This window comes from Molothrus aeneus, chromosome 11 (genome assembly GCF_037042795.1).
Source record: "Molothrus aeneus isolate 106 chromosome 11, BPBGC_Maene_1.0, whole genome shotgun sequence".
In the NCBI taxonomy this organism is placed as follows: Eukaryota; Metazoa; Chordata; class Aves; order Passeriformes; family Icteridae; genus Molothrus; species Molothrus aeneus.
In genome coordinates, this window is record NC_089656.1 from 19,326,413 (window position 1) to 19,347,477 (window position 21,065).

The 21,065-nt window shown below is 48.1% G+C and overlaps 1 protein-coding gene across 1 annotated transcript in view; it reads right to left on the reverse strand.

Moving 5' to 3' along the window:
* ZCCHC14 (zinc finger CCHC-type containing 14) overlaps positions 1-19,656 on the reverse strand; it is a 51,829-nt gene extending 32,173 nt beyond the window's left edge. Inside the window, exons 1-2 of the mRNA XM_066557566.1 lie at positions 19,093-19,656; positions 5,101-5,224 (exon numbers count right to left, since the gene is read on the reverse strand). Coding sequence (XP_066413663.1) covers positions 5,101-5,224; positions 19,093-19,656 — 688 coding nt within the window. The remainder of the gene's footprint in view (positions 1-5,100; positions 5,225-19,092) is intronic.
* Between the last annotated feature and the right edge of the window lie 1,409 nt (positions 19,657-21,065).

The following is a 21,065-nucleotide window of genomic DNA, read 5'->3' on the forward strand; positions in this document are numbered from 1 at the left end:
AGTTACTTAAAAATAGAATAATCCAGCTCCACAACTGATGCAGAACAAGGCAGTCTAAAGTCTGGACCTTAACAAAATAGATTTCAGAGCATTTTTTTTCCCCTCCCCCTGTATTTTCTGCCTGCCTTCAGCAGGCTGGTGTCAAACATTTCAAGAGGAAAAGGCTGTTGGTCACCATTAAACTGGGAGAGCTCCTGCAGCCTGGTTTCTTATGGAAAAAGAATGAGTCAAGGAAGTGGGAGAATAAAAAAAAGGTGCAAGACCGTACAAACACATTTTGCCAAGGAAAACAGAGCAGCAAAAATAGTGGTGAGAAGTTCTGGGAGGCTGACATCACCCATTGCTGCTGCCTATTGTCATGAAATAACTCAGATCCCAGCCCTGCACGTGACAGCCACCACAGGCACCTCCAAGGGATCCCACCTGGGCTCAGCAGCATTCTGCAAGCAGGGACAGGTTTACATCCCAATATTGATTGAAAACTCAATCAATATATCCCTGAGATGCATTTAGAGCTTGTTTTCCTTCATGCCCATGGACTTTTATCCATGTGCTGCTCCATGTGTTTGTCCAAGGCTTTCAGGCCCTTGTGTGTGGACTCAGAGCATCCCTTCAATTAAGCAATTGGTTTTCCTGTGCTCAGCAGAGCTAAATGGAGAAGAGATTGTAGAATAAAGGCTCCTGCCCCCATTTTCCATCTCAAAGCTTTCCTCCTCACTCTCCAGAAGCAGTTTGTGCCTATCCTTAGATCCTGTGTTGCAAGAATTATGATTCAGCTTCACTCTAGAAGGATCAGATTTCAACAGTTGCCTCATTTGAAATCAGGCTGGCGTGGAGACAATTTGGAGGGTTTTGTGTGGCAACAGAGAAAAGGCAAGAAAAATAGACAGGAAACACAAGAATAGGAGAGTTCCTGTCACTTTGCAGAAAATGAGACTTGTTCACTTGAGGAAATCACTGTCCAGGCTGCTCTGGGGAGGGACGTGGCAAGGGCCACCTGCAAAATGAACAGGGATGAGCAACTTCTAAACCTCCAGTGCAGGAAACTTCACCCAGAGGCTGTGACAAATCAGGATTCTATTGATTCACTGAGATTTTTACTGATTTTACTGAGAGCAGTGGCAGCATGAAGCCTGCACAGTCTCTTCCTGGGATGTTTGTAACTTATGCTGTCTTTATAATAAAGCTGCTTTTGTTCTGCATTTCAACATCTGGTCTAATGCATTTAATTCCTCTGTGCTTTTGGAAAATATGCTGTGGTCACTGAGCATGTTTAATACATTGCTAAAATATGTCACATGCAGAGAGCAGGACTTGCCTCCACTGCTCTCCACCTAATGGCCAAATCCTTGGAACCTGACAGCAAAAGAGTAATTAACAACATCTCTGGAGCATGGAAAATTCCTACTGCTTTTTTGAACAAAAATAAGCTGATTTTTTTCAGTCAGCTGTGATAACCAATAACTCCTCTCTTTTGGGAATTACCCCAACCCTACATCCATAGGCTTGTTAAAAATTAGCTCTGTGCAAAGGGCTTCCCATGGGTCACACAGCTCCTCCTGAACTTTGGAATAAAAATGGAATTCTTGAATTTCCCTTTGCTACCAGCAGAGGATTGCCAGCAAAACAAAACAGTGAAAAGCAATTTTAACTCGTGACTTTTTTTAACCACTTTCTACTGGGAAAGGCTTAGGAGATAAAAAATGCTCAACCTTTATTTTAATTTCTTTTGTTCAAATGGTGTTAAAACCATTATTAAAACCTGACTGCATTCTAGGAACAGTGGGAAGAGGGACAGAAAGCAACACATCTCTCTTGGAATTTTAATTGTATGTAACCCAAGAATCTCTGTGTTTATCTCTGACCAGTGAGATCTGTCAGTGCCTCAATACCTGAGAACAGCCTGACTGCAGCTTCCAGCACAACAGCAGATCCTGAGAACAGGGAAAGCCCCCAGTTCCTAAAGGCACCTCCAGTTAAAACAACTGCCCCTCTGTGGAAACAGCTTTGAACAGTCCTAAATCACTGGTCAAAATAGGAATAAAAAGCACAATTCCCAGAGCATGTTACTCTTGCTGGATTTCACAAGGGCTCCACATCCTTCTGTCAGAACCCACCTGTATTTTTTTTTTCTCAACTTGCACAAGGCAAATTTTTAAACTTTATTTTATAAAAGAGAAGCCCAGATAGAGCCCAGATCACCAAAACCTTTATGTCAGCAGGCACAGAACTTCCCAGTGCCACAACTTCCACTTGTAAGCAATGTCCACCTGCTTTATCCCATTTTACCACAGATATATACACAGGGACAAAGGGGTTTAGCCTGGAGAAACAGCAGGAAAAAAACTTGAGGAATTTTGATTAAAAAAACTAAGTTTTCTGCTCACCACTCTCAATAACTTGAGTATTGCAGCACAGATCCAGCACCTGGGCTAGTGGAAGGTGTCCCTGCCCACAGAATTAGACAATCTTTAAGGTCCTTTCCTGTCGCAGACATCTTTCATGAAAAATCCTTTCTTAGGATTTTCCCTTGTGAGAAGCTGCAGTTCAGTAACCAAAAGTAAACAATGGTTATCTGCTGCTGTGGAATGCAACAGGTAGAGCCGTGATTGGTCTCCTGTGGGTGTTTGGATTTCCTGACCACTCATGGCAGAGCTGGCTCTTGCTCTGGCTGAGACACAGATCTTTGTTATTCATTCTTTTCTATTATAGCTTAGCTAGCTTCTGAAGAAACCTTTTCCTTTCTATTTCTTTTTAGTATAGTCCTAATGTAACATATATCATAAAATAATAAATCAAGCCTTCTGATCATGGAGTCAACATTCTCGTCTCTTCTTCATCCTGAAAACCCTTGTGACCACAGTCACACTTTCCAATCCAAACCATTCCACAATTTATGATTGAATGCCTGACAGCGCTCCCACAGCGAGCTGGGCCTCCGAGGTAAAAGCAAAGGTTGGGGCAGTTCTCAGGCTGACACTCCTGGTACAAATTCATTTCCTGAGGCAGCACAGCTCTGGTGAAATTACTCCAGGTACCTGACAAGTCTCTGCACGAGCTGCACAAACATTGCAGCTCCCACATGCAGCAGCACACACACTGCCCTGAGAGATCCAGCAGAATGCTCCTCTCTCCCTCCCTGCCTCCCTCCCGTGTAGGAACTGCAACATTTGATGCCAAAAGTGGTGGATTAAGGAAAACACAGTCACTGAGAGCTTCCAGGTCCAAGCTACTACAACCCCAGTCACTGTTCAGCTGTGGAGAGTAAATTAAATTACTGACATGTCTCCAAATCGGGATTAAAACATTGCCTGGGTTAATACAAACTGTCTCTAATCCAGCTAAGCACAACAAATACTGCACCTTTCTCATTTTTCTTTTCTTTCTCATGTTTCAGCTCCAGCCTTTTTAACTGAGACACTTCCAGCTCCAGGGCTTTGCCAGGAGAGGAATGATGACCTTGGGCAGCTCATTACTTCTGGGGAGAAATCCTGTCCTGTCAAGCTGCCTGAAACCAGGCTCACTAAAAAAATAACAACATGAAAACCAAGCATCCCGTGCTTTCATGACAATTTTATGTGCTCCAGGTTAAAAAATTGCTGGGTCCTGCCAAATTAAGAGCTGTGTTTGCTATGAAAATGAGGAATGTAAGTCAGGAACAGTGGATTCAGGTGGCAAATAATCCCAAATTGCACTCCAAGCTGAAGAAACAGAACCCCAAGACATCAAGGAGAATTCAACACTGCTGGTGAAGCAGAAAGCAGAATATCAGTATTTGTTCCACACCCCCTTTTCCCAACCCTCACTGAGGCAGTCTGTAAATTAAACTGAACACGAGGCAGGTATTCTATAAGAGAAAAACAGATCAGAGCAAAACCTAATTAATTTTCACAGCGTACCATGACTAATCTTAGCATATATGGTACTGGAATAGCAATCACTGAGTACAAATGAAAACAGTGTTGAACCCTGTCCTATTTTTAATCAGATGAAAGCCACAAACCCAGCCATGCTTCTGCTTAGTGCTGCGTTTTCTTCTACCCTGATGGTTTTTACAGCTGGAGAAATGGTTCCTTCCAGCATGACTGGGCTGTAAAAAATGACTGCTCCTTCCACTTCTGGGATTACAGGGGAGTGTGTCACTGAAAAGGAGGGCTGGTGGAGGCAAGTCAACATTTCCTGGGACATTTAACCCTTCCTGAGCTGTATCAAATCCTCTGAGTGAAGATGTGCTTTGAAATTCTGGAATTTCTGTGGTATCAAACTGGATTTGCAAAGTTCTGTAGGAAGCCAGTGGAAGAAAAGAGAACAAATTCCAAATTAAAAAATTTAGATGGTGCCTGACAATATTTTTAATGAAATTGGAAGGCAACATATGAGGGCAGATATTTCCCCTGATTAATTCTGCCCTACAGGGCTCACAAAAGCTGTTCTGCACAAAGAGCAGCTCCCAGTTCAAAGACTTTCCTCATTACCAGTGATCTTTAAAATGCATTACATAAAAATACTGTTAGTCACATTTTAGCCTGGACATTTTCATACTTGCAGAGAGAGCCTGGAGTGTGGAAATGGAATAATTAACCCTGATTTGCTAAGGCCAGTTTTTAGCCAGGTCAGCATTAGAAAACCAGATTTATTTTGGAACAGAGATAGGAGAGAGATCTTGCACCTATCTTCCACTTCTCTTCACTCAGTTCCCACTTGGGAAAGCAAGAGAAAGGTGGAAGTGGCAATCAAACTGTTTAAATGCCTTTTCCCTTTGATTGAGCAAGAAATCTTTCTTGCTTTATCCAAGAAATAACCTGCTGAGAGGTGCAATGTCCAAGATACCCACTACTCTTGCAGAATATTTCTTGAAAGCAAAGCTGGTATTTCAGAAGTAGGTTTCTCAAAAACCTTCTTGTTTATTTCCTGATGGAAAAATCAGGATACTCCTCTCTCACTGGCGATTCCTCCCTGACCCTCACACTTCCTACAAACTCCTGTGTAACTTTGCCCAAGTGTGAAGTAAAGCAGCAAAATTCCAGCCCCCAACCCCACTGAAAATGAAGCTGAGCAGCACCAAGGATCTGAGGCAGCAGCACAAGGAGAAGGACACACCTTTGGAGTGTTTCCCTGAAGGCCTCTTGGGTAGTGACTCCTCCATGGAATGTGTGGATGTGTGGAGCACATTTTCCAAACTGTTACTGACACTGTTGATGGGGGTCTCCGACCTTGGAGCCACCTGGAAGGAAAAGTACAAAAATCCATTAAAATAAGCAGAGAGAACACACAAACATCACAGCTTCTCTGGAGAGAGGGATCCCCTGGGAAGGCACTCAGGAGAAGTTGGTTCCTCTCAGAACTGAGGGTGTTACTCCTGATATTCCCCAAGTAACAGTTCAGGGAAGTGCTTTCAGTCAGCAGCTATTCACACACTGAGATTATCTTGGCTAATCTAAAAAGCTACTTACAGCATAATTCTTTTTTAAACAATAGTCACCCAGCAGTCAATGGCAGAGGGACTGCAAGACCTTTAACCTCTGCACACCACAGATTTTAACTTTTCCACAAGAAAACTGAGGAAAAGGCCTCTTGGAAAATGTCACTTTTCTATTATGACACTGTGCTGGTTTTGGGTGGGGTAGAGTTAATTCTCTTCACAGTAGCTGCTGTGAGGCTGGTTTGGATTTGTGCTGGAAGCTGTGGAGAACTCAGGGATGTTTTGGTCACTGCTGAGCAGGGCTGACAGAGATGAGGCCTTTTTGGGTCCTCATTCTACCCCACCAGCACAGAGGCTGGGGAGACGCCAGGAATTGGGACAGGGACACAAGGGTTTGGGACGGGGACACGAGGGTTTGGGACGGGGACACGAGGGCTTGGGATGGGGACACGAGGGCTTGGGACGGGGACACGAGGGCTTGGGACGGGGACACGAGGGCTTGGGACGGGGACACGAGGGCTTGGGACGGGGACACGAGGGCTTGGGACGGGGACACGAGGGTTTGGGACGCGGACACAGGGGCTTGGGACGCGGACACAGGGGCTTGGGACGCGGACACAGGGGCTTGGGACGCGGACACAGGGGCTTGGGACGGGGACACGAGGGCTTGGGACGCGACACGAGGGCTTGGGACGGGGACACGAGGGCTTGGGACGCGACACGAGGGGTTGGGACGCGACACGAGGGGTTGGGACGCGGACACAGGGGTTTGGGACGGGGACACAGGGGTTTGGGACGGGGACACAGGGGTTTGGGACGGGGACACAGGGGTTTGGGACGGGGACACAGGGGCTTGGGACGGGGACACGAGGGTTTGGGACGGGGACACGAGGGTTTGGGACGGGGACACGAGGGTTTGGGACGGGGACACGAGGGTTTGGGACGGGGACACGAGGGCTTGGGACGGGGACACGAGGGCTTGGGACGGGGACACGAGGGCTTGGGACGGGGACACGAGGGTTTGGGACGGGGACACGAGGGTTTGGGACGGGGACACGAGGGTTTGGGACGCGGACACAGGGGCTTGGGACGCGGACACAGGGGCTTGGGACGGGGACACGAGGGTTTGGGACGGGGACACGAGGGTTTGGGACGCGGACACAGGGGCTTGGGACGCGGACACAGGGGCTTGGGACGCGGACACAGGGGCTTGGGACGCGGACACAGGGGCTTGGGACGCGGACACGAGGGCTTGGGACGGGGACACGAGGGCTTGGGACGCGACACGAGGGGTTGGGACGCGGACACAGGGGTTTGGGACGGGGACACAGGGGTTTGGGACGGGGACACAGGGGCTTGGGACGGGGACACGAGGGTTTGGGACGGGGACACGAGGGTTTGGGACGGGGACACGAGGGTTTGGGACGGGGACACGAGGGTTTGGGACGGGGACACGAGGGCTTGGGACGGGGACACGAGGGCTTGGGACGGGGACACGAGGGCTTGGGACGGGGACACGAGGGCTTGGGACGGGGACACGAGGGCTTGGGACGGGGACACGAGGGCTTGGGACGGGGACACGAGGGCTTGGGATGGGGCATGGGCAGCCAGCTGAGCTCAGCTGCTCCCAGGGCCTGTGGCATCATGCTCAGGATGGGGGAAAGCTGGGGGAAGGAGGAAGCAGGGGATGTTCAGTGACCCCAATATTCTTCCTCAGTCACCATGACCTATGTGGTTCCCTGGGATGGCCAAACCCTGCCCATCCATAGGGAATTGATTCCTTTGCTTGGCTTGCATGTGTGGCTTCTGCTTTTCCTATTCAATTATCTTTATCCTAAGCCAGGAGTTCCCTCTGTTTCACTCTTGCCACTCTTTCCCATCCTGATGCCAGGGGAGCACAAGTGGCTCCATGGGGCTCCATTACTTCTCCAGAGATGAGACTCAAGGCATTTCCACATCAAACTGCAATGAAAAATTCTCAGCAAAACCCTGATTTTCTTGTCTTTGCCATTGAATAACCTGTCATGATCATATTTCAATGGAAATATCCTACACTAGCAATGCCCAAGCAGAAGGCTGAAGCATCAAAACAAAAAAGGGGTTTAAGAACCTTGAAGAGGAAAAGATGCTTTAAAGAGGGAGTTCAGACCAATAAAAACACTCCCAGTACCTACTCAGAGGAACTGTGTGACTTGAAATTCAATTGTTACATCTGGAATCAACCTGAGCTGCTGGTAGGTAGAGCTGTAATTAGAATTCCACATGGATTTTTAGCCTGGCACAAATCACAGGAGAAAATGTGCATCTTGCCATAACAAAATGAGTTCTCCTTCACTCAGGGTAACTCAAAACCAGCAGCTCCAGGTCCCTGGAAGGGAAAAGGCTCCCTCAGACCCTGCTAACTTGACACAGTGCCCTGAGCTGGGACAATTTTGCAGAAAACAATACTTTGCACAGCCTCCTGTTCCATGTTGCCGTCAGTCAGCACACACAATGCAAGTCAGAAATAGCACAGCCCCACTCCATACAATTACCTATTGTAAGCTCCATTTTAAGACTGACATTTATAGATTTATACACACTTTAAGGCAGTAGAACAAGTGAAAGGCTCTGTATACTTGACATCCATAAAAAAGCTTCTATGTGTAAAGAAATCAATCCAGGATGGCAGATGAGTGTCAGGAAAAAAGAGGGTTACAGGGAGCTGCTTTCCTTTTCAGCACTTCTTGACAAAAAAAAATAAAGTTTATTTTATATATATAAATGCAAAAATGTTCTATTTATCTAATTATACACTGTTTCTTCAGCACAGCTTCCCACCACTAACAAAACTTACCACCAAGCTTTCCCTTAGACCAACCATTAAACTCCCAGCTTGGCAGGAGGGTGGGGAAGAGTTTAAATTTCCTTTGCCAAAGTCAGTCCTTAGCTGAGCTTATCTCACACAGCCTCTCTCTCCTGGAGCTCATTAAACCCCCCCTCCAGCCCAGGGCTGCTGGGAGGAAGTTCCAGAGGGCTGAACTCCATTCTCCTGGCAAAGGGACAGCCCAGAGGAGCAGGCTGGGCAAGGAGCTCAGGCAGGGCTGTGTTATCCTGGACAACCAGGTTCCAAATACTCGGAAGAATCAGAAATATAAACACTCAGAATGATTGAAGCTGGGTAAGAGCAGCCACACAGCTCCAGAAAAGCTCTGAACAAGCAGTTTGTTACAATTTATTGCCTCTTATCTTGTATTCCCTCCTCTCCACTCTCCTTACAACAAGCATCGCGTGCAGCTTATAATTTGCATTTTGTTTATACATAACCTCCATTTTTTTTCCATAAAGATTTCATTTTCCTAGACTTGCTGAGGATTAATTTAGCCCATATGTCTTGTCTGCCTGAGCTCATACTATCTGATCCCGTCTCACATCAAAGCGGTTCCAAATTGGCCTAGAAAAATCACAAAGCTCTGATTAGTTCCAAATGGAGCACTTTGTTAGGGAGCTGAATGGTGTTAGAACCACTGAATCCCACTGCTTAAAGCTCCCATTCCAAATTCTGAAATCATTTTTTCCACTGACTTAAACATCACGATACTGCAACGGTTTGGATTTGTTTAGGGAAAGTGAAATAATGAAAAGTGGTTTGCAAATCAAAGTTCCAAAATAGTAACAGCATTTTTTTTTCTCCTTCTTTCTTTTTTTGTTTTTTTTTTTTTTTCCCCAACTTGAGGCCAAGCCAAACAAGAGGAACAATAACCCAGAGCTCAGAGCTGCAGGAGATATTGTCCTGGGAGGGTTGGGAGAAACACTGGGAAAAGCTTTACAGGAAGGACCTGTACAAATTCAGCTGCAGAAATTCAACATCAAGTAAATTCAGGAAGGAGAGTTCTCCATATCTGAACACTCCTGAAATCCCTGGTTTAGGCTCAGCACACACAGCTACTCAGGACAAACTGGATTTGGAATAAAGAACGAGGCATTCCAGGGAAATAAGGGTCTGGAAAAGTAGGGAGCAAATTGCTTTGGACCTTTTAGGAGCTGTAACATCTCTGAGAAAGCCAAGATGCCATTTAGAAATAAACATCTGCAGCTCCAGAACTGTTCAAGGCTTGTTTTCTGAGGCACTAACAGGCCACAGTGAAGATGGATAAGTTGGCATCACAGGAACCAGGAATGTTCAGGCCATACATCATAACAAACCACAGGAGTGGCATTTTATAAACGCAGGAAAAAAACCCATGAATCATTCAATGTCTAAGAAAAAACAGCAGTAGAACTTTGAATAAAAGACTGGATTTTTCTACAGACATGACTTGAGAACATCAGCAGAAACAGTCCATAAAGAGCAATCAGAACTAGCAGCAAGCCCAGAGTTAAATATCCTGCCTGATTTTAGCCCAGCCCAGCATTCCCAGGGAGAAGGAAAACCCTCTGATGCACCTCTCCACAGCTTCACTGCACTGTTCAGCAATTCCCTCCACACCACAGTGGCCTGAAGGCTCCTTCAACACCTCTAAAAGCTGAAAGTGGCTGCAGAAAAGATCCTTAAAACTATTTTTCCTCCACTCTAATGTCGCATGTTTGAGTGGAGCACACTGGTCTAGAGGAAGGTGCTCCTGCCCAGGGCTGGGGCTTGGAATGAGATGAGCTTTAAGGTCTCTCCTAACCTGGATCATCCTGGGACCCTTTGATGTGCTCCCTCCACAGCAAAGCATCTGGCTCACAGATGGACTTGTGATTTTCCAGATGCAAACCCTGCTGTTTCCTGCACTTCGAGTTAAAGGCAGAATTGAAAAGAACAAAGAAAATTGATCACAGCTTAGTGAGTGAGGCTCAGAGTGACTTCTCTGCCTCACTCCCCATTGCAATGATGACAGGATCAAAATTGGTATCAGCTACTGAAAAGTGGATCCTTCCCAACACAGATGATTCAGGAGGATCACTAAATGCTGCCCTGGAGTCCTCAACCCCCAGGACTGACCAGGAAGAGAAGCAATTGCTGTGACACAGGGGTTGATGACAAATGTGCCAAGGGAGCAGAATTCCTTGCTAGGATTTTGCCATTGTCCCATTTTTCCCATTTTCACCTGTCATCATCCAAACCCAGCCTTTTTTCCCCCAGAGTGCAGTGATAGGTTGGGCCTTGATGATCTCCAAGGTCTTTTCCAGCCTTGTTAATTCTGTGATTTCCTTCCCAGCACCAGAGAGGTTTTAACAGGTTCAGATCTTCCTGGGACAGCAAAAGCAGCTCTAGAAGCTCTCAATCCATTAAAATTACACAGGAAAATAAAGCCAGGTGCTTCCCACAGGTGGTGCTGCTCTGCCTGAAGTGGCTCTGTCCCAGGGAGTGTGGAAAAGGAGAAATCTGGGAAGCTGGGTAACTGTTAGCTTTGCTAACATTGAATACAGCGAAGCCTTTCATAAAAATAACAGGACTGATAGGAGTCAAACTTAATGTGGTCAGAGTTTTACCAAAACAGCAATTATCTGTTCCTTTGAAAAATAAACAGAGCACAGAAAATACATGGTTTAATAGCAAAGTATTTGCTGACTTAGTTTGAAGCAGAGCCAAAAATATATATTAAAAAAAAAAAAAATCAACAGAGCCACTACCCAAAGCACCATGGACACATGGAACAATGATACAGGATCTGAGGGAACAAAATATGGATTTCTATACCTGGTTAGGTAAGAAATTTAGGTCATGTATTACACAGGAAAAGCAAAGAATACGAAGGAGCAATGAGTGAGTTAAGTGAGGTCCTGGAGCTCCAAGCCACACAAACATTCTCCCACTGATCACACAGGAAAACTTTCCCATGTTCCCAACAATGGCCAGTGATAAACTGAGAGTCCTACAGAGAAATGCTTCTGTCCATACTGGCTTTTGAATTCTCTTAAAAAAAAAAAAAAAGGTTTTATAGCCATAAACTGCCCTCCAGGAGCAGGTAACATGTGTGAGTGAGTCCAGGAACTGGAACAGTGACTCCAGGGGGTAAAAACCACTCAGCTCCTGTCCTGCCAGGTTCATATTACTGAGTATTAACAGCAGCTTATTTGAGGTTAACACCAAGGCCTTTAACATGGTGCAATCCTGTTGGCAGCAATGCTCCAGGAGAAGTTTGATGGCAAGGACAGAGCCCCTGCAGGCTCAGGCTGATCCCCACCAAAGGCACAAACTCGGGGTTTGAAGTAATCTGAATAAAAATGCATTGCTGACACTCAGCTGTCAGGCTGACACCACATGAGTGTTCACCAGGCTAAATCCAAGTGGGAGATGAGGGCAACTAATGCAGGGATGTGGAATTCCAAATGCACTGAGACAAGCCCAGAAGGGGCAAGGCTGAGCCAACACCTTCCTCTGGGCAGTAACAAGGCAGTCTTGTGAAACCACAGCCTCAGGCAGCACTCCTGCATTTACTCACATTTCCAAACTCCTGAGTGCTCTCCCACCAGAAGAAGGAAATTCCAACCTTCTCCTTTGGAAGATTCAGGCTCTTCCATGAGGATGGTTAAGAAGGCCTCACAAACACCCCCCACTCTCCACATACCCAGGGAAGTGCTCACCACTTGAATTTACACATATTTAGCTGCTTTGTTGGGCTGGGATGTGGATGCAGCTGGAAGTGTTTGGTTTGTGTTAAAATTCAAGTGGTTCCAACAGTCCAAATAAGCTGTAAGAGCCAGGTGCCTCCATGTTCCAGCAGCTCCAAAATCCACCTTTTCTCCTAGAGGAGGAACACAAAGGGTGAAGAGGCAATTCCCAGGGAAATGGGATAATGGATAATTGATCAGATGGTTTTGTCCTGGGAGAGTCTCTGCAATGAAATGAGGCATGTGGTACTTAAACACCACAGGACAATCACACACCTGCTCCGAGGCTGCTCATGAATTCAGCAGAACAGATGGACCAAAATAAGTCTGGGCTGGATTTTATAGACTCATTTCCACTAAAAGCCCTGTGCTTAAAGAATGGGCAACACTGTTAATGATAGGAACAGAAATCTCCCATAGAGGTACTGGACTCATCCAATCTGAATTTTACAAACCAATCATCCAAACCACCTCAAAATCAAAACAAATCCCTGCTCCTAAGCAGACCTTGGAACAGACACTGCTGCTCTACACCCCAGCACTAATGCACAAACCTGATCCTGTTTCTTCACCTGATGCCACCTAAAGCCAACCAGCCCCGTCTCTCTTGCTACAACTCACAAAGAAATCATCTGACAGGTCACAAATCCCCTGAATTCTGGTTCCCCCTCCTTCCCCTCCTCAATATTCACTTAAGTAATGGCTTGAGTGTAATAAAACTCCACAGAATCATGGAAGCACAGAGTCATCCAGGCTGGAAAGGGCCTCTGAGACAGCAAGGCCAGCCATGATCACCACCAAACCATATCCCCAGTGCCACATGCACAGGTTTTTTCAGCACTTCCTCGGATGGTGATTCCACCACTTCCTGGGCAGCCCATTCCAGTGCCTGAACACCCTTCCAATGAAGCAATTTTTCCTAATATCCAGCCTAAACCTCCCCAGGAGCAGCTTGAGGCTGTTCCCTCTCCTCCTGTCCCTGCTCCCTGGGAGCAGAGCCTGTCCCCTCCTGTCAGGAGCTGTGCAGAGCCACAAGGGCCCCCCTGAGCCTCCTTGGCTCCAGGCTGAGCCCCTGCCCAGCTCCCTCAGCCTCTCCTGGGCTCCAGCCCCTTCCCAGCTCCATTCCCTTCCCTGGACACCCTCCAGCCTCTCAAAGTCCTTCTTTCTTCCTCTTATGCTGATAAAAGAAGGCAGCATTGGAGAATAATTCATAATGCACATGGAAAGTGTCCACTTTCACTATTTATCGTCAGGACTTGGCAGGTCTGTAATTAAAACTAAGACCTTGCTCTTAAGTAACTGATCTGATTATTTCTGGATCACTTCAGCTATTCACAAAACCCCTGAAACTCTTTATGGCCTGAACATCTGTTAAAAGGTTTATCCCTCCCAATGCTGATTATTGGATAATTATCCCAATGGAATCAATGGAAAAAATTTGGTTCAGCATGAGGCAAGAGCAAGGAATTAAAAGTTTGCTCATTCAAAGCAACACAGATCTGAGCCATACCAACATCCTTTTGCTTGAGTTAATACCCACTTTAAAACCTCAGGAAGAAACAGCTTCAATTCAACTGGCTCCAAGACTGAAGGCAAATTCAAGTGGAAGTATGACAATGGCTCTTGTTTCCACAGACAAATGAGATCCAACATTTCTATAATAAAATTCTGTTGGCTCTAAGAAATCTTATCTGTGCTCTTGGAACTATATTTGCTTTTCTTAGGGATAAAAAGCACTCCAGAGCAAGTCAATGGAGAGTGCAGTATTTGAATGTGAAAGATGCCAGGAGCAGCCGAGCTCTGCCCTGCCAGGAAGGGGCAGGGCTGTGCCCACGGACACTGAAGGTGACAGCACCTCCCTTTTAGCAACTCAAACATTTACAAAGCCACGAAACCAAATGGTTAAACACTGCCAAACAAGGCTGCTGTTCAGCACCTTTGAAGCCAGCCCCTGGAATGCCTGTGAGGTGTGGTTAACTTCTGCTGCCTCTGCTTCTCCACTCAGGATCTGCTGCAGGAACTCCTCCAGCTCAGGCACTGATTCCATTAAAACACTTTGGATCTGGTGCACTCCAAAACATCCAACACCTTTATCTTTATCCCACAAGAATGAGGCCCACTTCAGTGTTGCTTCACTGACAAATAACAGTTCTGAGGTAATTGGTAGAAAAAAGAGTCAATTTAAAAAGTGAAGTGGAATGCACTCTTAAAACAAAAACTTCATTCAGCCTGTGCAAAAATAAATGGGAAAACAGTTCATGGAAAAAACATCATCATTATTAGCTCAACACACATTTTTTTGGCTGCTCTGTTCCTGATGTTTGGGTGCACAGTGCATCTCCCAGGCAAACTCCTCAAGGTTCCTAAATTCAAGTTCATCATGTATCATATGATTAGGCAAAGTGAATTTGGTGCTAATTGACTTTGTTACTGCCCAAGGATTCCTTTATATATAAAGCTCATTTCTGAAGATATTGCAGGTTTAAGACTGAACTATTTAATCACATTTCAAATGAAACCATGAGTAAAAAAAGAGCCAGAAGGGGAAGCCTCACATTTCTAGAGTGGAATATCAAGAGCTGTGTGCAATCCACGTTGCCTGGAGTACCCAAAAATTCTCAAAGGATATGCAAAAGACATTGCAGGGCTTGGCAATGTCACCAGCTGGAAGCTACAAGACCTGTCCCTACAGCTCCTGAGGTTGGATTGATGTGGTTTGGAAAGTGAGATCATCCTGAGATAGCAACTCCTGATAGCAGGGAGTAAACACTCAAACCCAGCCAGCAACTGCTCTCAACATGGTCATCTGCTGAATCCACGAAATACCCTCAAAGAGGCTAAAAATTAACTTTGTCATTATTTATTCTATTCCTACAAAGCTCAAAAAGCAGCCATAAAGGCAGCTGACATAGATCACTTAATAGCTGCACTGCTGTCTCTGTGAGGGCTTGACAACTCAGCTCCAACCCAGCAAGTGATGGTTTTTTATAACTCATCACTCCATTGGTGAAATAAAAATATCAGAATATTTCTCAATGGAGTTATGTCCATTCATGCTCCTGAAGCCAACAGTGCAGACAGGTGAAAGTGTTTGAAATGGATCCCTCAGAGCAACTCCACAGCTCCCAATACACAGCCTTGTGCTCTTTGGAAGTTTTAGAGGAGCCTATGGAATTAGCATGAGTGAAAAATAGTCCCTTATGCTATAAACTTGAAATAGCCATTGGTGCAGTATTTGGAAGCTGAACCCTCCTTCCCATTCACAAGATACCAGCCTGAAACAAGCACATAACTCTGGGGTCACTGCCCCTTATTTCTCCTCAGCTGCAAACAAGCTGCACTCAGGGTGGCTATTTCTGAGCCTAGCTCTGCAGCTGAAGCCACAGCCAGATCAGAATCATCATCACAAAATCAGGGAATGGTTTGGGTGGGAAGTGACCTTAAAGCTCATCTCATTCCAGCCCCTGCCATGGTTGCTCCAAGCCCTGTCCAGCCTGGCCTTGGGCACTGCCAGGGATCCAGGGGCAGCCCCAGCTGCTCTGGGCACCCTGTGCCAGGGCCTGCCCACCCTCAGAGCCAAGAATTCCTTCCTAAGATCTGATCTAAACCTCCAGCTCATCACCCTGGCTGCACTGAAGAGCTCTTGTCCCAGCAGAGCAGGTGCTGAGCACCCAAAGCATTCTCTTATTTCCCTGGTTTTACAGCACCATCTCAATGAGGAGATGAAAGAACTCCAGGAAACAGAGTGACAGATTCATGAATAACCTCCCTAGCTCTGAAGTTCTGTCCTTAGAGTTACTGACAGTGGAGTTCTTGAGAGGGAAAGTCCATGCAGAGATTCATATTAACATGTCCAGCATCCATGCAGATGACAGAATTCAAGTTCAGATTTGTGTTTGTATCTGCTATGCACTCCAGCAGAGAATCACAAAATCACTGAGCTTGGAAAAGACCCCCAAGGTGATCAAGTCCAACCTGTGACCAATTCCCACAGATTGGCCCCCAGCCCAGAGCACCTCAGGAATTGCTGGGACACCTCCAGGGATGGGCACTGCAGCCCTCCCTGGGCAGTTCCAATCCCTGATCCCCCTTTCCATGGGGAAATTCCTGCTGATGTCCGACCTGAGCCTGCCCTGGCCCAGCCTGAGGCCGCTCCCTCTGCTCCTGTCCCTGTTCCTGTCCCTGTTCCCTCCTGGCAGGAGCTGTGCAGAGCCAGGAGGGATTGCTGGGATGCCCTGGGCAGCACCAAGAGCTGGACTCAGGATATTCCATGATTCCATCCCCAGCGAGTCCAAGGCAATGTAGAGAGGGCAGCATTTTCCCTCCTGCTCATAAAATGTTCATTTTATACCATCAGGTAGAAACCATCAATCTAATAATTACTGACCTACTTAAAGCCAGCCACAGCCACCTTTTCCTGCAAAGTTAAGGTTCAGATAAGACAAGAAAAAGCACAAAAAATACATGGGTAGCTGTTTTAAGCCTCCTTATAGTCAGCAACTGCAGGCAGTAAAAGGAAACAGCAAAAAGCAGTTTTTGCATCACTGACCATCTTCAGCTGTGTTCACCTACCCCAAAGCTACTTGAGGAATCATGAAATATTTACAGTAAACTTGTATCAACTGTTCAGTCTCTTCACTGTTAAACACAATTTGATTTTGAGGTATTTCACTGTTAAATGTGAAAGAGGAGATGGAAGAAGGAATGCAAGGTCCAACCCTCTGGAAAAAGTTATAGCTAATATCAGGCTGGGGCATATTTTAATAGGGCTGGCTAGGAGAAGCAGCACATTCCCATTGGGTTCTGCAAGGAGAACAAAGAACACTGCTCAGATTTCTGTTGCATCTCCCTGACTAAACAAGTTAACCATAAATCAGAAATTGTAGCAGCAGGGCAGGTACAGTTACACAAGAGTTACACCCAATTCCCACTCTCCCAAGGGGGAAGCTGAGGAGAACTCAGCCAGTTCACAAACACTCCCTCTTTGCAACCCACCTCACATCCACACCATCCCAGCTTCCTCAAGTTTTTCAGGACCTCAGATGGTGAGGTGTGGTTCTCCAGTTAAGGATGAGCTCAGAGAGGAGCAGAACTCCCCCACTGAACACTCCAGCACCAGCTCACCATGGCTAACCCAGGAGTAAAGCAACAGGAGCCAGGAGAAAGTGCTGGCACCAGGGAGGGAATTCTCCTCCAATTCCAAGGAGGAAGAGCAGCCCAGGGCACTCAGTTTCTCTGCACAGCCACATTGTTTTTATCGAGGTGATGTTACAGCACAAGGATTGTCACAACATCGCTTGGTAACACCTCAAGGACTCGGTGCTGGAATTTATTTGTGGATATTTAAACAGGGCTGAATGGAGAGAGATTGTTTTTTCCACTTGCTTCATCCAACTCCTGGTTTAAGCCAACTGCTTACTCTAAAAGTAAAAGAATTACCCAGCTAAGAACAACAACAAAAAATAATCTTAAGGAAATCTGCATCGCTTCAAACAAAATGCACATTCAGAGACTGTGAAGGCAAAGTCACCTTTGTGTTCCCTCTCACTACTCTGTACTTAGCAACCAAGATTCTTCAACACAGAATCTATAAAAATGTGCTTTTCAAAGAGACAACCCTTCAGTGAGCTCAGAAGGAAAGAAAAATCAAACGATCCTGGCTGCCTTATTCCTGGCAGGAAAAATGGCAGGATGGATTCTCCGTCCATCTTAGATTGACATAAATAGTGCTGGAGTTCCTCAGCTCCATAAATCCTGCTGCTCAGAAAGAGGACTCTCAAAAACCTTCCTGCCTGCCTGATTTTATCTTGATTTTTTGCTTGTCTTATCTTGGATATGATTTACAGGGTTTCCTTTCCAACCCAGGGTCGCTGCATCATTTGAATAAGGAAAGCTGGAAGTAGTGAAGTACCTGAAAAGAAGCTTTTTTCTGGTTTGAATTATATCCTTCTACATCCTGTGTGAAATATTCTTTCCAGCTATATTTTATCCACATGGAGGTCTCAGCTGAATGAAGAGGCTCTCCCATGCCTTGTTCCTTTCCCCCTTACTACAGGGGATCAGGAACAAGATAGGAAGGGGAAGAATAAGAAAAATATGAAGCTGAACACATCTCAATTTTACAAAGCAGAGGTGTTTAAAGAAACATGAAAATGGAAGGGAATTTGTATTCAGGGGAAGACTGTGCACAGATTTCTGTCTCAGTCTGGAATTCAACACTCAACTTAGTGAAATCTCAACTGAGCCCTGAGAAACAGCTTTATTTAGGATATTACTCCAATCCAGGGGTTTTCACAGCTTTTAGGTATTCCTCACCTTTCCCAAGAGCAGGGTAACACATCACCCACTCGCCCTCAAAGGCTGCAGCCTGTTAACTTCTCACAAGCACCCTCTAAGCTGGGGCTTAGGTTGAACTTTCAAGCGGGTTAAAATCAGGCACAGACACTTTGACTCCCTCATTTGTAGCGGGCTGAGAGCAATTAAGCAGTCACATATCTAATGACTTACAGCACATCCTAAAACGCTCCTGTCTGGCCTAACTGCTGGCAACTGAATGAAAGAACAGCAAGTTAATGACGGTGAACCCCGACACCAGGATCAATACCCGAGGGATGCAGAGTGACAGAAAACGACAACGTTTCTTTGAGCTTAACACCAGCAACTCCAAACGTTTGCCATCACATCCGTCTAAACAAAACCCAGTCTCACCAAGCTGCTTTGGACACTGGACAGCTACTCCTCCTTTCCAACTTTTTCTAGGGGGAACTTTCAAACAGATGCTTTTATTCCCCTTCCTAAATCACCGGTTTTCCACGCAGCTGGCAGGACTCTTCCCCCAGCAGATGCTCTGAGAAGCAATCACGGAGGGCTTATATTGCTGCTGGTGATCTGCTCGTCAACCCCTTCTCATTTAAATGTCACAAGCTCGTAAAAACTCCATCCATCCTCTCCCCGTGCCCTCAGCTGACCATCCCCATCATCAACCAATGCCTCTGTAGCTGCCATTTAGCACTGCGCTACAGCACGGTTTAAAATGAGAGCCGGAGGCACAGCCCGGTGCCATTCCAGCGCGCAAAAAGCAGGATACCCACCTTATGGCAGCCAGGATAGGTTGCCATGGTGTTGAGGGTAGAGGTGCTGGGATTCTTGCTGGTGCTGGCCATGAGACTCTGGATCTGGGTGAGCTCCTGCCTCAGCACCTGCTTCTGGTGGAAGCTGAACGCCGGGTGGTTGGATGCCATGGTGAAGAGCAACAGGAACTCATCCCCCGTGCGGCCCTCGTTGAGCTGCAGCCCGTAGTTGTTGATGACCGAGTCGATGTGGGTGAGGGTGCGGAACAGGACCCCGGCGGCCTCGCGGTGGGCAGAGCCCAGCAGGGCGAGGGACACCAGGAGTTTGCTGCGCACCACCTCGTCCGTCAGGTTGGTGAGGCTGCCCAGGTCGGCGGGGTTGTTGGCCTTGATCTCGGAGTCGCGCAGGGAGTGATAATCCTTGCGGGCCAGGTCCTCCAGGCAGGCGCCCAGGAAGCGCAGCTCCAGCGGGATGCACAGGTCCAGGAGGCCGCACAGGAACTCCACGCGCTGCGGGGAGGGCAGCTCGGAGAACCAGCGGTACACGCCGTCCCGCTGCAGCCGCGGGCACCGCTTCTCCACCATGGTGCCCCGCGCCGAGCACGCCCCGGCCGGGGCTCGCACACCCGGCCTGGGGCAGCCCCGGGCGGGCAGGGCCGGGCCGGGCCCCGCTGAGGGCGGCGCAGGCCCGAGCGCTGAGGCGCGGCCTGGCCGCGGGGTCCCCGCCCGCCGGCGGCCCCGAGGAGGCCGCTGCGCTCCCGTTCCTCCCTCACGGGGCGGCTCCTCCGTCCCTCCGGCGGGCGCCCGGTGCCTCCATCCCCCGGCCCCGCCGGGGCCGCCCCGCCGCCGCGACCGCGGGAAATAATCCCTCCCGGGCGGAGGGGCACGGAGCGGCGCGCACACCCCGCCGGCCGCTGCGCGCAGGCGGAGGGATCCCGCGGTGAGGAGGCTCGGCCGCGAGCGGAGCGGGAGGAACAGGGAGCGACGGGCGCCTTCGCTCCCGGCCTGACCCCGCGGCGGGACACGCCCCCCGCAACGCTGATTGGCCGAGCCGCCAGCTCGCCCGTGCCGATTGGCTGCGGTCGCTTCTCCCCGCCCCCTTTCGCGCTCTCCGGAGCGGGGTCTCGGGGGCTTGTCAATCCTCCCAGTTTAGCCCCGCCCCCAGCGCTGATTGGTGGAGGAGTCCTTAAATAGGAGAGGGGTGGGAAGAAGCGCCTTTTGTGTGTGGCCGCCCGCGGGTGCGGAGGGGCTGCGGCTGCGGCCGGCGCTGCCCCGGGGGGCTCTGAGGGGCGCTGACCCCGCTCTGGGCACAGCTGTGCCTCGCCCTGCTCCCGCTGACCCCGCAGAGCTAAAGGGTTTGGGCCTGGCCCTCCTGTCCTCCCCGCAGGCTGGAGAGGAGCCTCGGCGTGCAGCCTGACACCCCAAATCGTGTGTTTGCACCTTCCTTCCTTCATTGTGTCCTTCATGGCCGGCGCTTTTTGAGTCTGCCCCCCGTCCCCGAGTGCTGCCCGTGCTGTTTGCTGCTCACAATGTGGGCAGATTTCCGTGCCTTTTCTGTCCGAGCGCCTCATTCCAACCACGAGGAACCCCTGGAGCAGGAGTGGGAATGGCTGCGATGCTCTCCTTCCTCAGGGTTGTTTTTAGGCTGACAAAGAGCCCCGGGGATGCAGCCGGAGCTGCTGCCGCTGCCTGGTGATGCCAAAACCCCGATAAAGCTTTTGGCAGCGGCGCTTGCCTGAGCCGCCACCAGCCCGACCCGCAGCCAGTTTGGCACCTGACTCGAGATTGTCTTTAAATACAGTGTGGAAACAAAAGAGACACCAAAGACCCCTCAAAATGATCGTTTTTTTGGCCCCCTCGTTCCCATTCTCCATTCTAAACCGTGATTCTAGCTGACAGAAACGTAGCAATGCACATTTTCTACCAGGGTTGTGGCTGCAGGTTTGCACGGACGGCATTGGGCGGACACAATTTCTGTTTTTCGTGGTGTTTTT